This window comes from Citrus sinensis, chromosome 2 (genome assembly GCF_022201045.2).
Source record: "Citrus sinensis cultivar Valencia sweet orange chromosome 2, DVS_A1.0, whole genome shotgun sequence".
NCBI lineage: Eukaryota > Viridiplantae > Streptophyta > Magnoliopsida > Sapindales > Rutaceae > Citrus > Citrus sinensis.
Window position 1 is genome coordinate 2,457,100 of NC_068557.1, and position 25,512 is coordinate 2,482,611.

The following is a 25,512-nucleotide window of genomic DNA, read 5'->3' on the forward strand; positions in this document are numbered from 1 at the left end:
TGGGTTTTTATTTTCACAAGACAAACAAAATTTATTTATCTAGGTAGAGACGTGTTGTGAAAATCTAATTTTTAATAATTAAATTATTTCTATAACAACAGAATCAACGAAATACCACTCTTCACGGAAGAAGAATTATGATCATCACTATAATCTTTCGATGAGACAAATGATGATTATTAATTTTAAATTCTTGAGCCCACCAAGGTCTTTTCTTCAATTGAGGATGCATGTTTTTACTATTATAATCATGACCCAAAAATTTACTTTCAATTTTAAGACGATCGAATTAGCTGTAAAATTATGGACAAAGATGGCATCCATTTAAGTGTGAAAAACACAAACCATTCTTTTTGCTTGGCATGAGAATAATGAACGGCCTCGAATTCGTGGGCTGCTAAATAAACTCAGTTAACTCCATAGAAAGGACAATAAGCTTAGTTTATTTCATAAACTTCCTTATTTTTAGAACTAACGTTTTTTTTTTTTTTTGGTTAAAAATAGTCACACATATAAAATAATAATAATTTGTGTGCCAAAAGAAAAAAATATGATTATTTGTAGAAAAAAAAATAATTTTCATGGCCATTGCGTAAATAAGCTTAGTTTATTACATAAAAAGGACAATCACATTTTTGTAGTTTTAGAAATTGATTACATGAACTTACTTATTATCAGAACCAACACTTTTTTTTTTTTTGGGTTAAAAATAACCACACATGCTTCTATGAGATATATCAAAATGATAATTTATTGTGTTTAAAAAAAAACAAATTGTGTGATTATTTCTAGAAACAAAATAATTTTCATGACCATAACGTAAAATAAGCGTCGCCGTCAATGTTCCCTCAATCAGGATACACAATTGTCAAATTTGATCAAAATTAATTATACTATTAAATACGTATGAGATAAAAACAAACGTAACAAGTACTATCAAATCAAGACTCAAGAATCATTTTGTCAAATACATACTCTTATTTAAATGTACGAATTTAGAATTTCTTTTTCTTTCATGTGAAGTTGAAAAGGACCAGATTCCTCTAAAATATTGCCAAACAAAAAACCCAAAAAACAAAAAATAAAATTGCAATTCCTCGCATTTCTTTCTTGCACGCTTATCTTTCAATATCGGAGCGTAAAAATCACGCGACATAACTTGGCGCGTATATTACTCAACTCAAACAAAAAACGGTATAAACATAACCGTATATAAAAATCGTATAATACAAAATCTAAACTATATATATATATATATATATAGACTAACATATTCACTAACGCCGTCATTCACGTTCTACCATTATTTTTTTTAATTTTTCTATTTACATAAAATCAGAATTAAATCTACACTACGTCTTACACGTGTCTTCTCCCCACGCATGGGCCAGTTAATACTCAGCGAACGATCTATGAGACGGTGACGGCAACGGTGACGGCGGCATTGACGGAGGAGGAGCCCTCAAGTTTTCGAAATACTCCCTTATATCCACTCCACCACCAGACATTGCTTTCTCCGTCAAATCATTCTCCTCCCTGGACGGAATAAACGGCGGCCGTAACACATCCGTTAGTAGATCCCACCTCACGCCTTTGAAAAACACGTGCTCCTTGATCTCGCACGCGCCACGTAGATATCCCAGCCTCTTCACGGGATCCTTCTCCAGCAGCCGTTGTATCAAATCCGTCAAGGCCGTACGTTGCCCAACGAACTCCGGCGTTTTCATCAGGACGTTTCGAAACGTCTCCTTCCTATTCTTCCCCCGAAACGGCGTCGTCCCGTACAACATCTCGTACGTTAAGATTCCCAAAGCCCACCAATCAACAGCGAACTCGTGTCCGTCCCCACGTACTACTTCAGGTGACACGTACTCTTCGGTCCCGACAAACGAGTTGGACCGTTCCCCGTTGTCGAAACTCTGTTGCCGTCGACTCACTGGGCTGACCCGGGCCGATTTTGTCTTCTTCAACCCGGTTTTGTTCTCGGGTAAAGCGTGGAGCCATCGAGTTAAGATTCTACGGTGTCGTTTAGGATTCTCGGTAACTGGAAGTACCGGGAACTTATTATTATTAAGGGATTGTTTCTCGAAGGCGGTCTTCTTAACTAGGTTACGAGAGAGGTCGAAGTCGGTGAGAGTCACGTGACCCGACTGCCGAATCAAAATGTTTTCGGGTTTCAAATCTCTGTAAGCAATGCCCATGTTGTGGAGATGCTCGATGGCGCAAATGATTTCTGACAAGTAAAAGCGGATGACGGAAGGGGAGAAAACGCGGTCGTTTTGCTTGTAACGGAGGACATTGAGGTCGCCACCGGGGCAATAAGGGACGGCCCAGGCGAGGAACTCGTCGGTTTCTAAAGATCCGAGAAGCTTCGGGAGAAACGGGTGGGAGAGCCGGGACAGGACCCGGATTTCCCAGCGGGCGCGTCTTTCAGCTTCGTGTTTTGCATGGAGGGTAGATTTGTCGACAACCTTGAGAGCGAACGGGCAGCGGGCAGTTGGGTCAGCTGCCCGGTCGTGGACTAAGAAGACCGTGCCCATCGCGCCTTTGCCGAGGATTTTTAGAGCTTTGAGGTTGTCGAGGTCTAAAGACGGCGTCGTCTGCGGCTGAGGTGGTGGAGTTGCCTCCATAATTTGAGAAAGAAAGAGAGAGAGAGAGAGAGAGAGAGAGAGAGATCAAGTGAGGTTTTCTTTTCAGAGAGACAGAGAGACAGAGAGACACAAGGTTGGTTTTGGGCATAGGGGTTTGGCTTATATAGTTTGTTTTTCTGTTTCTGTTGCTTTTGTTTTTTTATGCTTTTGTTTTCAGTTTTTTTGTGTGTGTAGTGCCCTCTTTTTTTCTTTTTTCTTATTTATTTATTTATTTATTTTGTTGTTGCGGGTGAGATCAGAGATGTTTTAACTACGTTATGGGATAATAACACTGGGTCCTTGTAAGTTGAAATTATTATAGATAAGGGCATAGCTTTCATTTTCATTGCATATAAGTCCTTGTTGTCAAATTATGATAACCGGGGTAAAATTCTCAATCGACGCATGAGAATCGAGTTCGAAAAGTATATTTCTTATACTAATTTCATCTCAAGAGATTTGACGAATTGAGCACATTAGCATATTATTTTGTAATTATTCTTAAAATTAATTAAATTAAGAGAGTATCGTTGTCTTTTTCTTGTATATTTATTTACGTATAAATGGTCTAATTTAGGATCTCAAATTTATTAAAATCCATAAAAATTATTGAGTCGTATGAGAAAGCTACTAAACCATATGATTTAATAGTTTTTCTAGAATTTAACAAATATTTTTTTTTATCCTTAGAGCATATAGAATTCCAATAGTATAATTGGGGATCCTTAACTAGATTTTGACTTTATCTATCCTATAACCATATCAAGATAAATAATATTGATCTAGTCTATACATTTATTCATGGCCTTAGGAAGTCGTATGAGGTGAAAATCTCATGTACAATTTTGTAATAGTAATGAAAACCGTAATGTTACTACGGGTATCATTATCTAACAGTTTAAGTACAGTTGATATAGTTGGAGTGCAGTCAAAATATGAGTTTTTGGGGTAGAATTTGTGGTGTCAATCTAATTGATTTATCTCTGGATTTTAATAAAGTATAGATTTCTAAATCATATCAGTACTATATATATATATATGTTTGAAACAAATTTGTCCTTTAATCATTTGGACAAATTTATCTTAGGGATATTACAATCAAATAGTCAATTTCTTTCTAATGGATTTTGAAATCTGACGAGAGGGGCTTAGTTAATAAAATTGTAAACTATGTCATTATTATTATTATTATTATTATTATTTGGTGAACTCCTAAGATGCATTGTCACTAAATAACAACGAAGCTTCTGAATATCTGACACTGTTTAAGTAAACTAATTCATTTAATTAAATTTAAAAAAAGAGGGAGAATTGTTGGAGTGCTCTGTGTTCGACGATCATTGGTAAAAGTCACTTTTACTGTTTTCGATAATGGCCTGCCAAGTAAAGGTTTGAATGAGTATTTTTGTTATTTACTAGAGAATTTTAAGGGAATTTTATCTAAAAAATTCAGTTAACACAAAACTAGAGAGATTATGATAGAGATGACATAATTCAAGTGTACTTCAACAGAATTTAGCCCGTACGTCATAAACCGAGTTAATACAAAAGTAAGTATCTTCCATAATGAGATGTTTGGATGGAAATAAAATCATCTCCTTATCTAAGTTCGCTAATTTTTAAAATTTTTTTTATTACGTGTCTTTTAATAATATATGAATAGAGTTTAACTTTATTATTATTTTTATTTATTAACTACCAATCAATACTTACGTTATTTGCTCAGTACATTATCAAATTAAGAGAGAATCTTGATATACTTGGATGATATTTATAAATTCTTTGCCATTGTTGAGTTAACAAAAGCTTTTGCACAACAATTTAAAGTTCTAAGTTATCAATACTAAAATTCAATAACATATTATTATGTGCATATTCATGGAAATACTAACTAGTTGCATGTTTTTGTGAAAAAAATGTATCATATCATCCATACAATAATTTAATAGTGATTTATCTTATATGTATTTATGAAAACACCAATCAATTGTATATTGTTCGATAATTTGATGTATAAAATGTTTTCTCCCTTCATCATCCAATATTAAAGGATCTACTTATTATTATTATTTAAGATTGAGTTAGGAAGATTTTTTTTAAATGATCGCATTAAAACTATTCATAATATATCAAAATTTTTTCTCACGTAGGTCATATAAATTGAAGAAATAAAACATCTAATCTTTTGATTAAAAAAAATGCTACCAATTGTGTCACTTAATTAACCAAGCATAGTACATGAGATAATACCAAATATTACAAAATTCCCCCAAATTGGCCAATTTGAAAATGATGCAAACAACCCAATTTGTATTGTACTACTGTCCTTATTAACGCTTGTACCATTATGACAATAAATAAATAAATTTTTCTAATAAACATACTTAATGCTGCTCATATGAAGGTCTTAAGTGTAATGAGTTGGTTAATTGAAGTGAAGACCTGACTTTCATTTTTTAATAAAATCAAATTATTCACACGTGTAATGAGTAAAGAAAGTTTTCATAGAGCCAATCAAAGACAAAAAAAGATTACGCGTACGGTATCTCACATGGGGCTCCCATAATCCAAGGGAATAATGCGAACGTGCAAAGCTTATGATAAATAAAATTTAGGATTTGTTCTTCGAACTTTGCCACCTATAATTCCTTATTCCTTTCTTTTTTTTTTTTATTGTTCAATATAGTTTTGGTTCCCCATCTAATTGGTTCAAGGATATAATATTTTTTTTTTCGATTCTATAAGTTTAGCATGTGACTTGCACTAAATTAAAATACTATGAATGGACTTTTGATGAGCATATTATTAATGATTTGATTATATGAAGTCACTGAAATTCAGGGCATTTTCCTATAGTCCTATGCACATGTGACAATTAGGATTATTTTTTAATTCTCACAAGGGGTTTTCATTCCCCGGGATTAAGGGCTATCAATCATTAATTAAGTATCATAAATTATGTTATGGCTTGTTTATTCTATTTTTTGAATCCTGCCATATAAGTATTTTGATCCAATAGTAATTCGATTTTATTATGAAATCTGTAAAACGGACCGTTTGAGTTCAAATTTCAATAATAATGGCAACGTGGGAGATGAATAAATAGTATTATTAAATTCATATGTTAAGCAAATGCATATTTCTAAATCAATCATTCAATAATAATTAGATTGTGGTACACGCGTATTTTATAGTGAAAGTAACAAGGTTATAATGTGATAATAAATATTCAATAAATGTTCAATGAATCTTTTTCAATAAATTAAGTAATAGTGGATGTTAGTTAGTTTAATTAGTCCAATTTTTTGAACTATAACAAGAGATCCAGAGTTCAGGTTCAGTTCACTAAGGCATCGTAAAGAGTTTTAATTACTAGTTATAGGATTTATGCTCTAAAATTTATAAGGAAAAACAATTCTAGTCCTGAATTTTTTAGAGCATTAATTCAAAAAAAAGAAAGAAAAGAAAAATAAAACTGTGTATCTCTTGGCACAAAATGGTCGACATAATGATTATAACTTTTTCAATTGCATCAATAAAAAATAAAATTTTTCGATTTGCAAATCTTTTACAAGTTAAGATTATCATCAATGGTTATAAAGGTGGAATAAACTGATAATACATTAAGATTATCTTTGAAAGGGAGATCTGATTCAAATCTCAATTAATATTGAATTAATTAGATCATGTAATGCAATTATTTTAGTATAGTTGGTGATTAGCTAGGGTTCATGTTAGGTAGAATTGGTGGATCAAACCCTTGATAGTGTCACCAACTAAAAGCTAATGAAAGGAATACATGGATGCTTAACTCAACTAGTTGCTTACTTATATTCCTTTTTTTAAAAAAAAAAAAATTATTTGGTTTTTAATTTTTAATTTTTTTGGTTCCCCAATCCTTTATTATTGTTTCAGATCGAGGATTTGAAATCATTCAGTGTTCTCTTATTGGATATAGACCAAATCCAATTGATATTTAGTGACGTTTATATATCTATTTTAAGAGAATCTCTAACAAGAATTAATCATTTCCATTCAGAAAAAAACATACCAAATATCATAATGTTAGGACTACAGAAGAAATTCCAAATTCTAATAATTATTTTTTGTCCTTTTTAATGGCTTTGTCTTCTCTAGATTGTAGCCCCGCTCAACTTATCCATATATTGGATTTAAAAAATCGAATGAACTGATGATGTTTATCGAAATTGAGGTTGACGAATTCCAAAATTGCTAGTAAATTCCCAAGAAAACAAACAAAGAGAAGCACTTAGAAAAAAACGAAATTAATAACAATAAAACAAATGCGAACCACTCTCTACTGTTACGCAATTGTCTCCATTGGGATTATAATTGATGTAACAATAGCAAAATGTAAAAATAAAAATCCTCCTTCAGTCAATTATCTAGATAGTTCTTATATTTTATGTAAATTATCCAAAACACTCGTATCATTATTATTATTTTGTTATTAGTTGAATTTGAGTTTTTAACTATAAATAAATATTTCAGTATGATTATTTAAAATTATTTAAAAAATTAGCATGTAATAACTAAATAATTAATTTAGACCGTACGATTAAAAGAGCTAATACCCAAAATAAGCCCTATAATGATGACCATGTGCAAAGCATATTTACTTTCTGGTTTTAATTAAATTTAAAGGCAAACCAACCACCAAAAAACCCATTAAAGAAACGTCCTCAAATGCTGCGTTTGGCTACACAGAGGTCCGACAACAGGGATGTGTTGTAAAAGATTAGATTAATACTTTTGAAAGTGACCTGATAAACAAAAGTTTATGCTCATAGTCACATGCTGTATGCAACGTTGATTGTTACAATTCAATATCACGGATCAAAATTTGTGGTCCTAATTTGTAAAATGGCACTTAAATTTAATAACCATATAAATAATCAACATCCAATATCCGTCTGATCTTTAGGTCCGTCTCTGATCTTAGCCATCAGATCGAGAAGATTGTATCAGAATGTGAAACGGAATCTAGACTTTATTCGTTTAAATTGGAAAAATCCTGCCCAATATCTAGTAATGTGACTTAAAGCTTCTAGAATTGAGATATAAAATTTGTATTCCATTTAATATGATATTTTACGACACGTATTATTTATAAATTAATGTTTTATTAATGTCATATTAACAATGATAAAAAAATTTAATAAATTACTTAACACGTGGTAGTTATTGATAAATATTGCATCAATATTTGAGATATAAAAAATTTATATCTCAATTTTATACTTATTTTTGTAAATATAGTTAGATGGTAATTATTGTAGTAGATAGCTATTGCTTGCATGTGTGTTTCTGACCCCAAGGTTATACATATTAAAACAATCTCCACTAATAAAAATTAACTATTAATTAATTTTTTTGGGTCAAATTAATCTTAAGAAAAGGAAAAATTCTATAATACTCTAATTCGAAATCACAAATGAGACAAAAAGGAAAAAAAAGAATATAAAAAAGAAAATCGAAGAATCCGAACAAATGCACAAAAATATAAATAAAGCGAGAGAAAGAAGAAAAAGGCAAGCAAGTATGAGGATAAAGTAAGAAGGTCTTGTCTATTAGCTTTGTTTCAAAGCATGTCCACATTCCATGTATTTTTGCTTATAAATTCGAGCAAAAAAGATTGCTTCAAAATTAAATACGTGTTAAAAAATGCTCCAAAATAGAAACAGAGGGAAAATGACCAAAACCTCTCTTCTTTTTTATTATAATTACTAATTCTCCCTATTTTTTGAAACTCACCAGAATCCCCCCCCCCCCCCAATGACACACTTTTCGAGGTCAGACTAGTTTTTCTATATTAAAAAAAATGGTTAAAAAAATGAACAGACTTAAATATTAATTTTGAAGTAAAATTTGTTTTGGAAGGAAATAAGAGAGATAAAAAAAAGCTGACACTTTGACAAAATGCCTAATATTAGGGAGAGTTTGGGTTGTTTTGAGAACATGAGCAAGGAAATGATGATTAATTTTAAATGAGTAAGGAAATGATTAATTTTACCAAATAAGGGGATTTTGATTGTTTTTCCTTGGAAACTATATGAAAAACTATATTTAAGCTTCTCACCTTCAATGAAAATTATGGAATGATTAATATAATCAAATGTCTCATTTGGTAAGAAAGGATCATCAAGTTCCTATTTTCAAGTTTTCTTAGCCTAAAAGGCCTTCTAATAACAATTTTAGCATTTCTTTACTTCTTCAACAATTTTGATCCTGTGTAATTGCTGATCATGATTGTCAATTAGCTTCTAATCGTTTGTAGGTGGTTATATAAACATCAAATACAATGATTATATCAGACTTGAAACATAAAACTACCAATAAATGGTCTACAAAATCAATATAACATTATAGTTAGAAAAAAGTTATGCTTGCATTTAATTTATTAGTCCTTCCTTTTGTTAGTATAGTTCCAGTCATTTCACAAATTGAGTAGATTTCAAAATAAATTTGACTATGGGTGGAATTATATATGTTGGATGAACAAAAATTAAATTGGGACATAATAAGGGATAAAATCCTAGGTATGTAGATTTTGTGATATGGCCATCGTAAGTTTAATTTGTAGTTTTTTTCATTATGGCACCCATATCGAAATTCAGGTTCCGCCACTTAATATGATAGTGAAATTTTTAGGAATAAATTAGTTTTACTGATAAATCTTTTGAAATAGCTCAACAGATCTTGAGATATGAATTTCACACATATTACGATTGAAGTAGACCTTAAAATGGTATAAAACTATAAATGATCTTGAGTTTAGACTTCTTGTGTTCTATAAGTTAATATAAAAAGCTTCAGTCATTAACTTTAATAAAGGTTAAGGAATCAAACAACTTCAGAAGGTGAATTACTCCATGCTTGTACATAAATTCTTTCTATAGCTGGATATTCCCTCATACCTCACAACAAATATTGAAGTCATTATCGATGTTGGTATATTTATATTAGTATTAAAGCCAGCAAAATTTCTATGCAATGTTGTGTTAGGCAAAGGCTAGCTATAGTTTCGCTAGCATTGCTTTACTTAATTACATGGGTTTTAGATGTTGGCATCTAGCAACAAATATAAAAGTAATTCTTTGGAAAAGGATTAACAAACTCAAACCCCATATTATCCAACTTTAGGTTACACAAAATCTTTACATTAATTTCTTTTAGCTATCTTTTAAGTCTATGTTTGGAAACATTATAACCCCACAAAGAAATTTTTTTAAGGACCTTATATATGCTTTTCTGAAGTTTCATAAAATGTTTTCCTGCCTATCATCATTTGGTGGGAGAAAATGTAAGCTTCCACCTAAGCTCAAAGTGGAAGCAAAGAAGAAAAATTATGAGTTATATTCCTCCACCATGTCAAAGTTAGAGACATATGTACTTTAAAGGCAAAAAGCTAAATATACTTTTGATGATGCTCCTGTCGGCCATGATTTCACTGTTGAAAAGAAACCCTTTTGTTATATGAATTGAAAATAGCTTATTCAAAAGAAAAAAAAAATTGAAAATAGCTATTTCGGATCATTGAAAGGGAAACACCAATTTATTATTTATACATAGTGATGCTCTTATATTTTTAGCTTATCTTGAGTCAATATTGGTAAACCAACTAAATGCACTATCAAATAATTTTGATCGTCACATAATTTTTTTTTTGTTGAATAGTTATAATTTACTGATATACTACAGCATGAAAGTCTACTTTCACTAAAAACATAAAAGGAGAAATCTAATCCTATGTCTCATTTTAATTGAAAGAGAAAAGAACCCCACAAGCTTGAAATCTAATGGTTATTGTTACATAAATTTACTTGAAGGTTTTGTTTTTACAGAGAGATCTATAATTTCACAAATTTTTCAAGAAAATATATTACTACTGATGCATTGATAGGCATGGTTTAAGTGAGTGAGATTTCTTCTTATCTTTAATGTTTTCTTCTCAAACCTGACTCAAGCGTATATCTGCGAAGGCACTCCAACATTCTTGAAAGTTCGTGTTCTTTAAATTTTCAGTAATTTTGAATTTAGTTTTTTCTTTATCTAGTGAGAGAATGACAAAAAGTCATTTCTCAATCCTTTTGTCATGTATGTATAGATCGAGAAGGAGGGACATGGCGGGAGTTTTGATTTTAGATCTAAATCTCTGTTGTCCTGTCTTTGCACATTGTTTCCCACTGGTAGATTAGTAACCATTTTTTTGCTTTATTTGAGTTTTGGGCATGTGATTTTCATTAGTAATCACACACCTTTAATTGTTATATCTTTGGATAAAATTAGTAATTTTTTTAGATTTTATATGATTATTATGTGACTTCTGAAGTGATTCTCATCTTAATTTAGATATAAAATCTTTCATTTATCCTTAAATATTATTTGGTAATATTTTTAGATACGCGGTGTAGTGTGAGTTGCTATAGATTTTGGCATTTACAATCATAACCACTTAAACAATGCCTATTAATTTTTCTATATTATAATATCCAATTTTTGATTGCTTCCACTAGGCTGATATTAATTTGGATCAACTTGAAGAGCACTCATAAACACACGTACGCAAGAGCACATACTTATGGATTGCTTATAGTGAAGAATATTGCCAATACACTCATCAATCAATAACAAAAGAGAAATTATTATTGTATAATAACTTGTTTGGATCATTTGGAGGCTCCCTTCAATAATGGTTAAAAGTGGGCAACACGCATTTACTTTACTTTACCCTTTTTTTTTCTTCCCTGCTCAAAATGGGTGCACCATTTTCATGACCCACCATTTATTTGAAAGTCATTAAATTATTGTGGGTTGTATTTTTATTTTTATTTTCTGAATCGTGGGTTGTTTTATTATCACACAGAATGATATTCTGAGACTTATATCGGTATAATTGCTTCTTCTTCTTCTTTTTTTCCGCAGGCATTACAAAACTGCCGATGCCACCAGCTTACAAATTAAAGGGATCAAAAAGTTGAAGAATATTACTTTTTATTATTGTGGACATTGATGACACGAATGAATTCAAGTATATTATCATTTCAAGAGCACCAATGGTTAATAAATAAATAAATCAATAAAAAGTGCAAGTGGCTGGGCTACACAGATTAAAATTATGGGCTCAAATGCATTCGTGTGATTTTGTTTTGGCATGTCATTGCAATAAACAAGCTAATAATTAGACCATTGATTATTTATTTAGCTCAAGAATATTTGATTTATAAGTCACCGGGATAAATAGTTACCAATTTTAATCAACAATTTGGAAGCCAAGCCATAGTTAACTTGAAATTCCATTAGAAAATTATTCTCAAAGAGAACATAATTTATTTCACTCTCGATTTATTTATTTTTATTAAATTATTTTTTTCTCTTATCGTAAATTAAATGAACCTTAAGCCATCCAAGAAGGAAAGGGATCGGAATAAAGGCAAAAAAGCTTTCAATGTTTTTCCACTAAGCAAAATTATACAAGTTGTAAAAAGAATTATTTGTACATTGACTTTTATATATTCTCCCATATTAGGCCACTTTACCACATAAAATTTCTGCCACCAAATTGAAAAATATATCAAACATTTTTTCCATTCGTATTCTTTTTTTTTTTTAAATACTTTTCTTTTTCTGTGGCTAAAATCTTAAATTCACAACCTGAATTTATTGAACTAATGGTTTCGAATCTCGTATATGAACTTTGGACCACGATGCTCAGCCCAAATCCTTGGCTTCCATAACTAATAAAAGGCCCAAAATTATTACAAAAGCTATAATTTGGGCTTAAGTATTGATGGGCCTCCATAGAAGCGAATCGAATGGTGTTAAATTTTTTTTTTAATTTTTCAAATAACAGTAATACTTATAGATGACAACATTACCCACGGTATGGACTCCAATTATTTCGGTCGGATAGGAACCGCCAAAAAGCTTCAAATTTGAAAACGGGTCAATTTTAGAGATAACCCAAACCTAAGTTTATTTCGGGCTTGGGTTTGGAGATTTTTCTACCACAAAATTGGGTAATTTTCTAAACATATTGTTCTAAGAGCATCTCCAAAAGGGTCTTTAAATTTTACTCTTCAAATTTCAATTTGTTTACTGATGTGGTAAATAAGTGTATAGAAAAATATAATCCCCTCCAAAAGACTCACCAAATAAGAATAAATTAATATTATTTTAATCAAATCTTTCTTACTATCAAATTGAATTGTTATTATATTTTTTAAAAGAAACATAAATAATAATTATTACAGTCTTATCTTTTCAATAAATAATAATAAAATATTAATAGAAGAGAGAGAAACTCACTCGGTAATATTGAAGAGTGAGAAACAAATCTTATTTGAAGAATCTAAATTAACTTGTCTTTTGGAGTATTTAATATTTGATATGGCTCTTCAAATAAGAAGCAGAATCTTATTTGAATAGTCTTTTGGAGATGCTCTAAGAGCATCACAAAAAAACTCTTCAAATAAGATTTTTATTACTTATTTGAAAAGCTACATCAACATTTAAGGCTCCAAAAGATACTCCAATTAAGTTTCTTCAAATAAGAAATGATCCTCTCTCTTCAAATTTGAAGAGTTATTTTCTCCCTCTTTAATTTATATTTTATTACTTTTTGTTGAAGAAAAAGAGAAATATGCTTTAATTACTATTGACATTTTCTTTTAAAAAATAGTTATTTAATTAAAATAATATTAACTCATTTATATTTGAAGAGTTTTTTGGAGAACAATATCTTTTTTCACTCATTTATTTGCCACATAGGTAAGCAAATGAATATTTGAAAAGTAAAATTTATAGAGCCTTTTAGAGATGCTCTAACATTGTTTCTGTCACCATTTTAGAAAATCACTCGATACTGCAGGCTATAGCAAGCCAATAGAGTGAATATTGATGACGGAGAGGGAGATCACGTATCAATTGATTTGGACAAGTTAGCTGATGGTCTGAATGGGAGGCTCAAGACCTTACATCTGTTAGAACCCTAATAGTTTATTTTATTTTAATTGCTTGTTTTAATTTCTTTCCTATTAGCATTAGATTTTCTTATTTTAATTAAAGTCCTTATTAAATTATAATTAGGATTGTCTTGAACTACTATAAATAAGTGGTTCTTGTTATGTTTTTGAGGGGCATGTAATAAAATTGATTCTTATTCCTATTAATTCTTCTTCATTCCCTTTAAATTCTTCATCTATTCTCTCTTAATTCTCTAATCAAAACCCTAGAATCCTATCATCTGGTATCAGAGCAACATCCATCCTGCCACCATTTTTTTTCGTTCACTATTAAAAAAAAAAATAGCAACCAAACTTTTGTCAATATCTCTTGGCTTTTGGAGACTTGAACCGGGCCCACCCTCCAAACTTTTTCCAGCATCTAAATTTTTCAACCAAATGTGAATTTTCTTCAGATTTTTTTTTAGGCATCATGACTATTAAGGAGCTTGAAGGCCAAGTTGAGCAGTTGTCACAACAATTCCATGACAAGTTTACAACAATCGATGAAAAGGTTACAACCTTAGCCAAGCAGAATAACGATTTGCAGGAACTCATGCATGGCATCCTTTAGCAATTGAGTCAGCTGCGAAAAGGCAAACAACCAGCTACTAATTAATGACAAGTTGATATATTTACTGGAGGGACCTCTGCTCCTCAAACGGTAATTGCTAACCAACCATCTCTTGAACCTCCTGAACGCATTGAAAGTACTCTCGTGCAAGCTCGTAACATACGGCTTGACTTTTCCTATTTTTCATGGTGACAATCCAACGGGATGGATTTTTCGATGTGAGCAATATCGTCGCCTTACTGGATTATCAAATGCTAACTTATTGTCTTTAGCTATTGGCCATCTTGATGGTGATGATGTACCTTGGTTTCATTGGCTAGAGCAGACTGTGGGCGAAATGACTTGGGCGCAATTTAAACGGGCTTTGATTACTCGATTTGGGACATTATAAGAGAATGATGCAGTTGGCAGTCTTACTAAACTACGTCAAATAGGGACTGTTCTTGACTATCAATGACAATTTGAAAAGTTGGCTGATTGGACTAGCAATTTAACTGAGCTTTTCTTCATTAGTTGTTTCCTCTCTGGGTTACGTGAAGATATCAAGGCTGGCGTACAACTATTCAAACCTGTTAGTCTCCTACAAACTTTTGAACTTGCTAGATTTTAGGAAAAGGCAATTACTTTACAAGGCAATTGTTCCCCCGTTCCTACCATCGAAGATCCAATCACACAATTACAATCGACTCCTACTCCACCAGCACCCTCTTTATTAGGACCGGTTCCCTCTACCTTACCTAATAATGTCAAACGTTTATCCTCAGCTGAGCAGGTGGAAAGCCGTTCTAAAGAGTTTTGTTTCAACTGTGACGAGCAATTCAAGCCTGGACATCGCTGCAAACAACCTCAACTATTGCTTTTAGATGCTGATATACCTCTTCACAACCCTCCAAAACCACATGACCATCATGCGGATTGGAAGATCTCCGTTATTGAGACTGGGTAAAAGGCTTGCGAACAAGCCTGTTTTAAGGGACGGGGAATGTTAGGACCCTAATAGTTTATTTTATTTTAATTGCTTGTTTTAATTTCTTTCCTATTAGTATTAGGTTTTCTTATTTCAATTAAAGTCCTTATTAAATTATAATTAGGATTGTCTTGAACTACCATAAATAAGTGGTTCTTATTATGTTTTTGAGGGGCAAGTAATAAAATTGATTCTTATTCCTATTAATTCTTCTTCCTTCCCTTTAAATTCTTCATCTATTCTCTCTTAATTCTCTAATCAAAACCCTAGAATCCTATCAGCATCCCTTATCCGAAAAGTGTTGCATCTGCAGAGTTCCGAAGCCCACGCGGGATTAGCATCCAGGTGATTAAACTCCGCGAGTGGTCTCAATTGGCCCGTTTCATCACGGTAAGGCAGAGTTAAAAGCCATGGAAGAGCATAAATTAAAATACTTTTGCTCTTGGAGATCTCTAAATACAGGAGAATTTGTTAGGTGTCCACTTTTCATGAGCTGAACATTTTCTCGATTTTTCGGGGTCTCTGTTTTCGGCCATCTCAGTTGCGTGCCCAAAGTCTATTCAAGGCTCAAAACGTACAGGGTGCAAAAGCACTTCACCAAGCTAGTGTCAAGTTTGTAATGGGATTCTGGAAATTCCATTTCCCATGTTCGATGATGAAACGGAGCGTTTATACAGAAATATTATAGCTTTCGAAAGCACGCATTGCGAGGATATATATTCGATTTTTTAATGACTACGTTTTGATGATGTTGTTCTCTTTCTACTCACTGTTACATAAAGCAGTTTGTTCGATCATTTTCATTGAAATAAATAAAGAGATTTGAGTTTGTCAAGAAAAAGGTTGTGTCTCCAGACAGAGAATTTCCTGCATCAGGATTGTATATGCAGTGGAAACATGGAAAATCTGCACTTACTACTACATAACTCCCACAAAATGAATCAATCAGGTTTCAAATGTTAAAAATCAGCATTCAAAGTGAAACAAACAAACTGCACTAATGGCCTCATATATTACTTGCAGCAAATCATAAATAAAACCAACCAGAACTGAAATAATGCCAAGGACATATTATAACCCAAGATTAAAGTAAAACTACAGCAAATGTGATGACAAGCTCTAGGATTCTGTCACACCCCTATTTCTTCTTGATACCATTTTTTATTATTTCCCCACATTTTCTAATCTAGCTTTAAGATGTAAACTAAGTCTGAGAATACCCGTCTGCATAGAACAGGATTATTTTTCAATCCTGAATGTTGAAATAAACTGTATAAGCTTCATCCCTAAAGCTTAATAATGGTGCCAGAAGAAAATTCCTCCTTGCTCCTTTTGCCACAAAGCTGATAGGATGATACTCGCTAATTCCTATTTCCATCATGAAACTAGCTGCCCGGTTGAATCCAGCGTCCAGCGACTCTGTACTGCAGAGTAGCTTCAGGCTTGCACCAGGCTCGAAGTTCACACCACTAGACACAAAGCAACCCTTTCGATTTTCAGCCTCCAAGGATACGGTTTCATTCCTTTTATCCAACCCAGCAACCAGACGGAATCCAGAAGAGCCCATTTCCTTCGGAGACTCCGAGACAACAAGTTCGTCTTCTTTACCTTGCTGCACAAGCATTCCTGGAAAATCAAATGGTTCTAGCATGACTGATTTTCCTATGACATTGTTGAGTGATGAAAAATTGGACAAAGATGCATCCTTCAGTATGAGTCTGAAGGTGGCATGAAGAGCAGCGTCTGTGCCAGATACTGGGAATTCTTCCATTGTGATCGATTGGTTTGAGTTTGACATGACAAAAGTCGAGTTTCCAGACTCTTGGGTAAAAGTAACCAGCTGAGCATTAAATGATGGAGGAATTGGAGAAATCAATGCCGAAAGAGATCTAGCTGTCCCAGTCTTGATGTCCCACTCCCCACTGGTATGACCGGCTAGTAGATAAGGGCCAAAAAGTATCGCTTGGATAGATGCATATTCAGGCCTGTCATCTGGACATGAAAACTTTGTCAATGGAAGATCATTTACTAGAGAACAAAAGTTAAAAAATAAAACAAAACTGTGACCAAACATATTTTTGTAATGATAAAGCTACAAAAGGGGGTCATTATACCCTGAATAGCCTCTGTCCTTAGACTAAGAGGCAGCTGAATGGTTAACTTGTCATTGTAGCTCCATCTCTCAGTGGCTGACAAGAAATTACCTGCGGTTGGAATGTATCAATTGGTGAAATGTCATTTTAAGACAAATTCTGTGAGAGGAGTGATAAGATTCAAAGAACAAACGGTCTTGACGAAAAAGGATAGAAAAAACAGATTATGAAAAAATGGTGTGGTCCTTTCATTTACTCTGAAGTAATAGTTGTATTTCACACCTGGTGGAGGAAGAGGCAAATTCTGGCCATTTAGTGATGCCTGAGCACCATTTGAATATGTCCAAACTGGCATCCGCAAATTCAAGGAAGATAATTGGCCTACCTCCTGCATGTATCAGATCAAAGCAAGTTCTGTTTTTGGTTGGATTTCTTTGATCAACTTAATAACTCAGGATGAAGAAAAGTACCACAAAATTACTCTCATTGTTTATTTTTTGTGCTTCTAAACTAAAACAGTAGAACTAACTGACATATATGATCATTAAATTACCCTCAAATAGAGATACTAGCTCGAGTCCTTTACTTTCTAATCAAGAAATTCAGGATATATCGAACAAATTTTGCATCCCCACAAGTCAATTTTCACTCGTTCATCACCAATTTCCTCCACCGGAAAATTCAGATGGCACTTGAAAACCAAGATAACTGGAGGTTAGATTCACCGGTAATTTCTTTTTTTTTTTTTACCAGAAATAAAAATACATTGGCAATAATATCGCATTGTGAAATTTACTTGTAATCAAACATACCAAAAAGTATAAAAAAAGATACATATCCCCAGGACCCCACAACTCAATTTGTACTCCATTCTTGTCAAATTCCTATCTGGGTAAGTTTTCACACACACACACACACATATATATATATGAAATGAATGTATATATTACCTGCTTTGAAGAAAATGTCAAGGTCATTCGAAGGTAAGGATCCCAAGAGACAATAGGATCAACTTTTTGATTCAGCACAACATGTCCAGATTTCCAGTCAAATGAGCTGGATATATACTGGATGATGTAAAGACCTGGAACGTTTCCTTCCTCTTCGAAATATATGGAATCTCCTAACTTCGAGAATGATTCAATTCCTACATAGCCACAAGAAGAGAACTATCTCATGGCCAGAGCAATGGAAGAAATATATATAACATCAAGGGTTACCAGCAAAAAATTCCTAAAAATATCCAACAAGAAATGCCTAGTGGCTTGTGGCATAGCAAGTCTTTGGTGGTCATAACCACACAAAAAAGAGAAAAACAAATCATGAGATTAAAAAGAGTCGACTGATGTTCAACACACAGAAAGGAAACCTGTGCCATAACAGCACCAAAAGGAGTTGAACTTTGTTCCCCAACCATGCGTGCTTCTGGCCTTGGACACTCCGCGACCTAGGGGAAGCATGTAAATCATCACTCCAGGCTCAGTTCCTCGTTGGATACTTAGCACACCATTTGTCAAGGCACGCTCATAATAATCTGCATATGCTATTTCTTTCGTCCATCTAAACAGGTGCCGTGAGACCTACAAAATCGAATGAATGTGGTATATAATTAGGAGATCGGTGGAATTAATGCTGATGCAGTCCGAGTCAAAGTCGTCAGGACAACAAATCGGCTTACCTTCAGCATATTATAAGTTGTGCACGTTTCTTCATTCTCACTCCCTAGGGTATCTGCCAGTCGCTTTGGATCCCACCTACTCACAGCAAACCACCAAAAATCAGATGAGGGATTCACACAAAGCTATGAAGTCATCGTTACCAGAGAATAGTGAATTGAATTCAGGCTGGAGCTGGAGTTTTTCTAAGGACTAAAGAAAAATTCAATTCAATGTGCCCAATATTAGTACCAAAACTCTCTAGCCGATGTTCCTCCTGTTGCATAACTGTGAGAAGCATTAACAATGTCCATGAAGAACGTTCCTATCAGCTGGCACACGAAAGTTAGACGTAAAATTAAAAGTTTCTAAAAGATTTTTATTGTCAATTCGTTAAAATCCCAAAACATGCATATTAAATGACTTACCTTGTAGAGTGGATCACCAGTGACTTCATACCGCATTTGAGATCCGATGACAATAGGGATATGTGTGTTGGCATGGAAATGAGATAGGTAATCAGCCTAAAGCAAGAAATTCCATTAATTATAAATCTTTTGTTTTGAAATTAAAGTTCTCTGCAATATTTTTATTATTATCTCTCCCGAACCATAATATTTCCTTGCTGCTGTATATAATAAGTAGTCACTGGAAATGAGATTCATGTTGAAAAATTAATGAATCTTTAATCTTATATAGTTCCCAACTCAATAACTGTAAGTTGTCAAATAATATTATGCTCTAATGCCGAATTAACTGGCGAAGGAAAATAAAATCTACGAGCTTATGAACAGTATGACTTTAATAGTTACCTGTAGTGCAAGAAATCCTAAAAAGCAGGGTTTGTCAAACAGATGTGCCAACAATAAGTGCTTCGGATCATGCTGGGCACAGAAATATGATATCAGAACGCAATGTTAACGATAATTCAGAACTGCACACTTATCTAACTCAGAATAAACTGATAAAAATGACACCAAGACCACAACGGCCAGCTAGCCAAGCCTGATTGAAAGCATATTATAACATAAAAACCAGATTATGTAGTTCAATGAACTCTGTTTTTATCAGCTGTAAAACTTCTTTGAAGCTAAATATTACATAACGAAATTATATTGCTAAAGATTAAAAATTTGTAGGTTGCTTTCATGCCATAGATCTCCAAAGGCCCAGTATCAATTACGTACCGTTATGCTATACAACCTGTACAGCACATCATTCATGCCACCAGTTTCTTCATTAAGCGAGTACCAGTGTCTTTCTACACTGTACATTGTAATAACCTTCTGAACACGATTGTAGAAGTACTCCACCATCCATGTTGCCATCTTCAAAGCTTGAGCATTATCAGCAAGCACATATTGATCCAACAGTCCTGCCAAGATCTGTCAAAATAGATTATTGACCAAATGAATCCATTTGCTTGCTTCTTGCAAAACAAACAAATTAATATTTACCTTGTGAATGGTGTAGTACGGAGCCCAGACAGGTTTCAAAGCTTCAAAACTGTCAAACAGCTCCGTCGGAAAAGCAGAAAGATATCCGGTTCCTATTTTATTCTGACACTCTGATAAAGAAAACACCACAGTAGACATCTTCTCTTTGATAGTTGCATTGTGAGTGCTTGCCCACATTTGTGCTGAGGCACTCAAGTAATGCCCTTCAAGATGCCAAAAGCAAGTTAAGTAATGCAATTTTTAAAACTCAAACACTCTGATAGGAAAAAAAAATCATACCAACAAAATGACCCCGAAGCTCGCTAATTGGATTCTCCCACCCTCCATACGCCTTCCCTGGCGTTGGCAAACTAGCTGTTTTCCTGAAGCTCCAAACCAAGCTATCGACATCGAGCATCAACAGATACTCCAGATTTGTTTGTTGTGCCCGCCAAAGCACTGAACTTTGATCTAACCAAACGTCGTGTAGTGACACTTCCTTGAGAAAATTTCCCGGCAAGTCAAACCCACCAGGATTCTTGATTTTCCTGTACAAGAGGGCCCAACTAACTTCATCTTTCTGATCACCCAGTATCTTGCTTGGAATCAAACTTGACCAAGCTGAATCATCAGTCGGTGTCAAATGGAAATGAGATAACACCTCTTCTTTCCAGGTCTTGTTGGTTGATGTTAGCTCATACCGAAATGCATGTGAGTCATAGGGACTCTGGTTTGTGCACTGTTTACCCAGAGCCAGCCCAAAACAGAAAAAGAAAAACAAGACAAACCCAAAATTCATCTTTCAAAGCTTTAGTCAAAAGAAACACTACACAGTGAGAATTCACAAAGTGTGATTGCTTGCTTATGCTTATAACGGGGAGGATTTAGGCACTGCAGTAATATAAGACATGTGATCGCACGTGATCGAGTATTTTAGTGTTCAAAGCTTTTTGACGAAAATATTAAAAGATCTGATAGCAAAATGCAACTGGAATTTCCACTTATACGTGTGTGTTGCTGTTGCTTTAAAACCACGCCGTTACACTCTTTGATTGTGAAAAAAATTCAGTGTAAATTAAGGTAAATATTTAAATTATGCTGTAAAAACTTGAATGTTCATATCAATAGCAATCGTTTATTTACTTCTTGAAAGTTGAATTTTTTTCGGCTCGGGTTTTTTGGTACGTGAAGTTGATTCATTGGCGTTTCAATGCTTCCCTTTCTCCCGATACTGAAAGGCTAAAGAGAAGGGATTAAGATAATGGACCCCTAAGCTATGCCCTACGACCTCTTATTAAAAACAAACATGGATAATAGAAATGGGTAGCAATACTAAATAGCGACACTTTAGCTGTTACAATCAGGGCAACCGGCCAGTAATGTAGTCACGTGATCGAGTATTGCTTGCTTATGCTTATAATGGGGAGGATTTAGACACACCAGCAATGTAAGACATGTGAAAGCAAAATGCAACGGCATTTTCCACTTATATGTATGTGTTGGTGTTGCTTTAAAACTACCATTACACTCTTTGATTTCCTTTTAAGTGAAAAAATAAAGCGTAAATTAAAGTAAATAATTAAGTTATGCTGTAGACACTCGAATGTTCATATCAATAGCAATCGTTCATTTACTTCTTGAAAGTTAAATATTTTTGGCTTGTTTTTGTTGGTACGCGTTGATTCAGTAATGGCGTTTCAATGCTTCCCTTTCTCCGATTTTGAGAGGCTAAAGAGTAGAGATTAAGACAATGGACCTTTAACCTATGACCTCTCATTAAAAACACCCACAGATTTTAGAAATGTGTAGCAATACTAAATAGGGAGTCTAGCTGTTATTTTTCTTGGCTATCATATTACAATCAGGGAAAAACATAGTCTTAAATTTTTAGAATTATAACAATAGTCCGAGATCTATTGAACGTAGCTCAAAATTTTGTGAAATGAAGATAAAATTTACACCTTCATTGTTAGTTTTGTCCCAAATATATTAGGGTTTATGATTAATTGCTGCTCTTGGGTCCACAATATTAAGAACGTATTAAGAAACCTATTCAATCAAAATTTCACTACTACATCTTGCCTATTTATTATGTAATTCATTCCATAATTTTTATCTATAACGTGTAGCTAGCATAGTTCAAAGTTGCGAAGTAGAATGAATAATTCTTTATCCCCGTTGTAAGCATTTATGATTTTATATATTAAGCTTATTGCAAAAATTCTGAGGCAAAATATTCCTTGCAATAAATTTAAGACGGTTAGAATGTTGTAACTTTCGCTATATTTGACACTGCCAGTTACTAGAGATAAGACAAATTTTCAGTCTAATATATATTAATATAAAGCCTAAAATTTACTTTGACGAAAAAGAGATTGAGGAAATAATACATTAACGGAAAAATCTCATTAATGGTTAAATTTAATTTATGAAAAGACAAGTGGTTTTTGGATTCCATTAATAATCCTTACTTGTATCTTCATTTCAACTTTCAGTAGTGGCTACAAAATAATTAAAATATTAAATTAACAGCTACAAGCAGACCTAAGGAGAGGGCGTAATCCGAATATTATTGGCATGCTTGTATTAGCACCCTTTTGGAAATGCATATACCGGCATATATATGTTTATTCTTTTGGCCCCGAGCAACGAACTTAGGTTAAAAAATAAACCTATAAAGGGTAAAAATTCAAATGTGTAATTTACAAACTATAAGGATGCAATTTCACCAAACCACAGGGACGCTAAGTGAATTAAATAGCATGTTCACATATTGTTTACAAAATAAAAGCTTATACTACAGTAGTATCACATTAGAAAATTACTGTATATAAAAAGAGTATATAACATATATCGTAACATGTAGGACAATTGGTGTATTTAGATCAATTATCGTAACGTGTAGTAAAATGGAATTCACAATTCATCTTTGCTACGATAATCAAACACTTTTTATAACATATATCTTAGGAGTAATGGAATTGTAACGTATAAAATATTTAATGGAAAATAACTCATGAAAGAAATTAAAAAGTTTTTAAAAGCTTTAATCCAACAGAAGCAGCACATGCATGAAAATCTTGTATCCTTATCCGTGCCCTCACCTATAAATTTAGATTATTTCTTAAACACTACCTCACTAAAAATTCTTGTGCAAACTCAAAGGTAAAAGTAAAAATAAAAAATGGCCAATTTATCTCTTGTATCGATTCTTCTAGTCTTCTTCCTCTTCACTGCTGGTAATTTTCTTTGTCATCATTCTTTTTTTTTTTTTAATTTTTAAAACGTACATATGTTCGATAAATGTTAAGTCAGTTTGTGTATATATACAGAACATCGTTTACTTATTTTAAATTAACGTTTTCTTTTTTATTATCTATCAGGAACAACGATGCATGTCGAGGCAAAGGACGATGAGTCTATAAGAGAGCATTGTACGGAGATTGATAACTGCATTGAAGAATGCTATACATTCTGCCGGCCCGGGATTGACAGTATTAGCAGCAACTGCACAGTTCTTGGCAGCTTGACGGAGCCCGGGATTTGCTGCTGCAAATTGTATAAATCTCAGAGAAAATTATTGGAACACTTTATAAAATTGTTTTTTGAAACATACACACGTATAGTAGTTTTTTGGTCCGGAATTTTAAAGTACGGGAAAAGCAAATAAAGCTTTAAACCATAGGATTTAAGAAGCTTAAAACTTAAATCTCATAAACTGTACGGTTTATATATTTTCTCAGATTTTTCCCACACTTTAAAATCCTGGATTTGAACATTTCTATATATGCATATTTTCCAAAATGAAATTCCAAAATTTTTGTCCATAACCTTTTAGAGTCGAAGATGCATATAAGTCGTTAAACAACTTTTTGAAGGGAAAAAAAAATGAAAATAACAAAAACGTGTCTAATTAATATACATTATTTGTAGAATATTATATTTTGCAAAAAGTAACTTTCTAATGTAGTACTACCTAGGTGCGAATATATTTTATATTTTTTTTTATAAATACGATAGAAACATGCTAACTATAATTCGTTTATTGTAATAATTTTTTTTATCATTTTATGTTTAGTTTTGTCCAACTGAAATTATTGTGTCGCATTAATTCTTACAAAATAGTTTTTTTAAAAAAGTTTGTAATTCTATCATCACTTATTTTCTTTCTTTCTTTTTTTTTTTAAATTTTCATTTTAACAGCAAAAGAGAGGACGATTATTCAAGTGCTACGCAGGCTCCGGACCACAAACCTCTGCCCAAATTTCATCGACTTTGATTTTTATTGTTGTCTTCAATGTCAATAAAAATGTAATAAATAAAGACACATAGTGTTTCACAAAAAAAATGTGTAACAAGGATAAGCAGTAATGGACTTTTCTGTTATAATATATAGAACTGCCTTGTTAATTTCTTTAATACCCGTATGTAGGCAACATGTCTTGATTTGATTAAATATTTATATCTTGTGATTATTGTATATTGTTAGTGTAACAACCAGCCCACTAACAGGATATTATTTGCTTTTGACTTCACGCAGGCGTCCTTCATCATAAAGATTTTATTCATATAGTTGGAGATATTATGTATGAGTTAAACCTATGGACTTTTATATAATATTAGTGCTTAAGTCATGTATAAGTGGGTCTGGACTATATCTGCAGTTGATAGCAAAAATATCTCACTTATGTTGAGAATAAGTTTTTAGACTATAAATAGAAGTTTGACGCAACCCAAAACTCTTGAAATTGAGAAAATATCCCTCGTCGACAAAGGAAAGGTTATTGATCATCCATATTCTTGAATCAATCTTTCATACACCAACACAATATAGTTGCTTTTTTGAGATTAATGACAAAGTATATGCTGATAGAGCAATCACGAAGCAGTTAATCATTGTGTGGATCAAACTAATTGACTGCTACAAGAAAACTGAAACAAGAGCAATGGATATATAATACTAAAAGGGTAAATCGTCTTCTTGTTATTTTTTTTATGCTGGAATATTTATCGTAGCAATCAAAAGCGAAACGAACTTGCTTATTTTATGCAGTTAAGACGAGGTTTAAGAATACAAAGTGCTTATTCTTAAAACTCTTCGAACGGAATTTACCAAAACGCTTAATGCATGCA

At 32.9% G+C, this 25,512-nt stretch overlaps 3 protein-coding genes across 3 annotated transcripts; 1 reads left to right on the forward strand and 2 right to left on the reverse strand.

The window, feature by feature from the left end:
- Positions 1–1,133: 1,133 nt before the first annotated feature.
- On the reverse strand, positions 1,134–2,749 carry LOC102617617 (serine/threonine-protein kinase UCNL). Its single transcript, XM_006467139.4, has one exon. It carries the CDS (start codon positions 2,628–2,630, stop codon positions 1,392–1,394), a length of 1,239 nt encoding a protein of 412 aa, XP_006467202.1. The 5' UTR covers positions 2,631–2,749; the 3' UTR covers positions 1,134–1,391.
- A 13,444-nt stretch (positions 2,750–16,193) lies between these two features.
- LOC102619753 (uncharacterized) lies at positions 16,194–21,240 on the reverse strand. The gene is made up of 12 exons (XM_025094706.2): positions 20,680–21,240; positions 20,401–20,603; positions 20,131–20,328; positions 19,756–19,827; positions 19,372–19,467; positions 19,196–19,275; positions 18,967–19,042; positions 18,658–18,868; positions 18,239–18,435; positions 17,571–17,676; positions 17,310–17,399; positions 16,194–17,187 (listed from the first exon to the last, which is right to left on the reverse strand). Exons 1-12 carry the CDS (start codon positions 21,176–21,178, stop codon positions 16,442–16,444), a joined length of 2,574 nt encoding a protein of 857 aa, XP_024950474.1. The 5' UTR covers positions 21,179–21,240; the 3' UTR covers positions 16,194–16,441.
- Positions 21,241–23,476: 2,236 nt separating this feature from the next.
- LOC127900459 (uncharacterized) lies at positions 23,477–24,776 on the forward strand. Its single transcript, XM_052435611.1, has 3 exons — positions 23,477–23,618; positions 23,763–23,937; positions 24,583–24,776. The coding sequence occupies exons 1-3, from the start codon at positions 23,564–23,566 to the stop codon at positions 24,656–24,658; spliced, it is 306 nt and encodes a 101-aa protein (XP_052291571.1). The 5' UTR covers positions 23,477–23,563; the 3' UTR covers positions 24,659–24,776.
- The last annotated feature ends 736 nt before the right edge of the window (positions 24,777–25,512 follow it).

Coding starts and splice junctions, on each gene's coding strand:
- LOC102617617 (XM_006467139.4), bottom strand. CDS start 2,630: ATGGAGGCAACTCCACCACCTCAGCCGCAGACGACGCCGTCTTTAGAC.
- LOC102619753 (XM_025094706.2), bottom strand. CDS start 21,178: ATGAATTTTGGGTTTGTCTTGTTTTTCTTTTTCTGTTTTGGGCTGGCT. Junction 19,828..20,130: donor ACAGGTTGTATAGCATAACG/GTACGTAATTGA, acceptor TTCTGTGCCCAG/CATGATCCGAAGCACTTATT. Junction 19,043..19,195: donor ACATCGGCTAGAGAGTTTTG/GTACTAATATTG, acceptor TGCTGTGAGTAG/GTGGGATCCAAAGCGACTGG.
- LOC127900459 (XM_052435611.1), top strand. CDS start 23,564: ATGGCCAATTTATCTCTTGTATCGATTCTTCTAGTCTTCTTCCTCTTC. Junction 23,619..23,762: donor CTTCTTCCTCTTCACTGCTG/GTAATTTTCTTT, acceptor ATTATCTATCAG/GAACAACGATGCATGTCGAG. Junction 23,938..24,582: donor GGGATTTGCTGCTGCAAATT/GTATAAATCTCA, acceptor TCATTTTAACAG/CAAAAGAGAGGACGATTATT.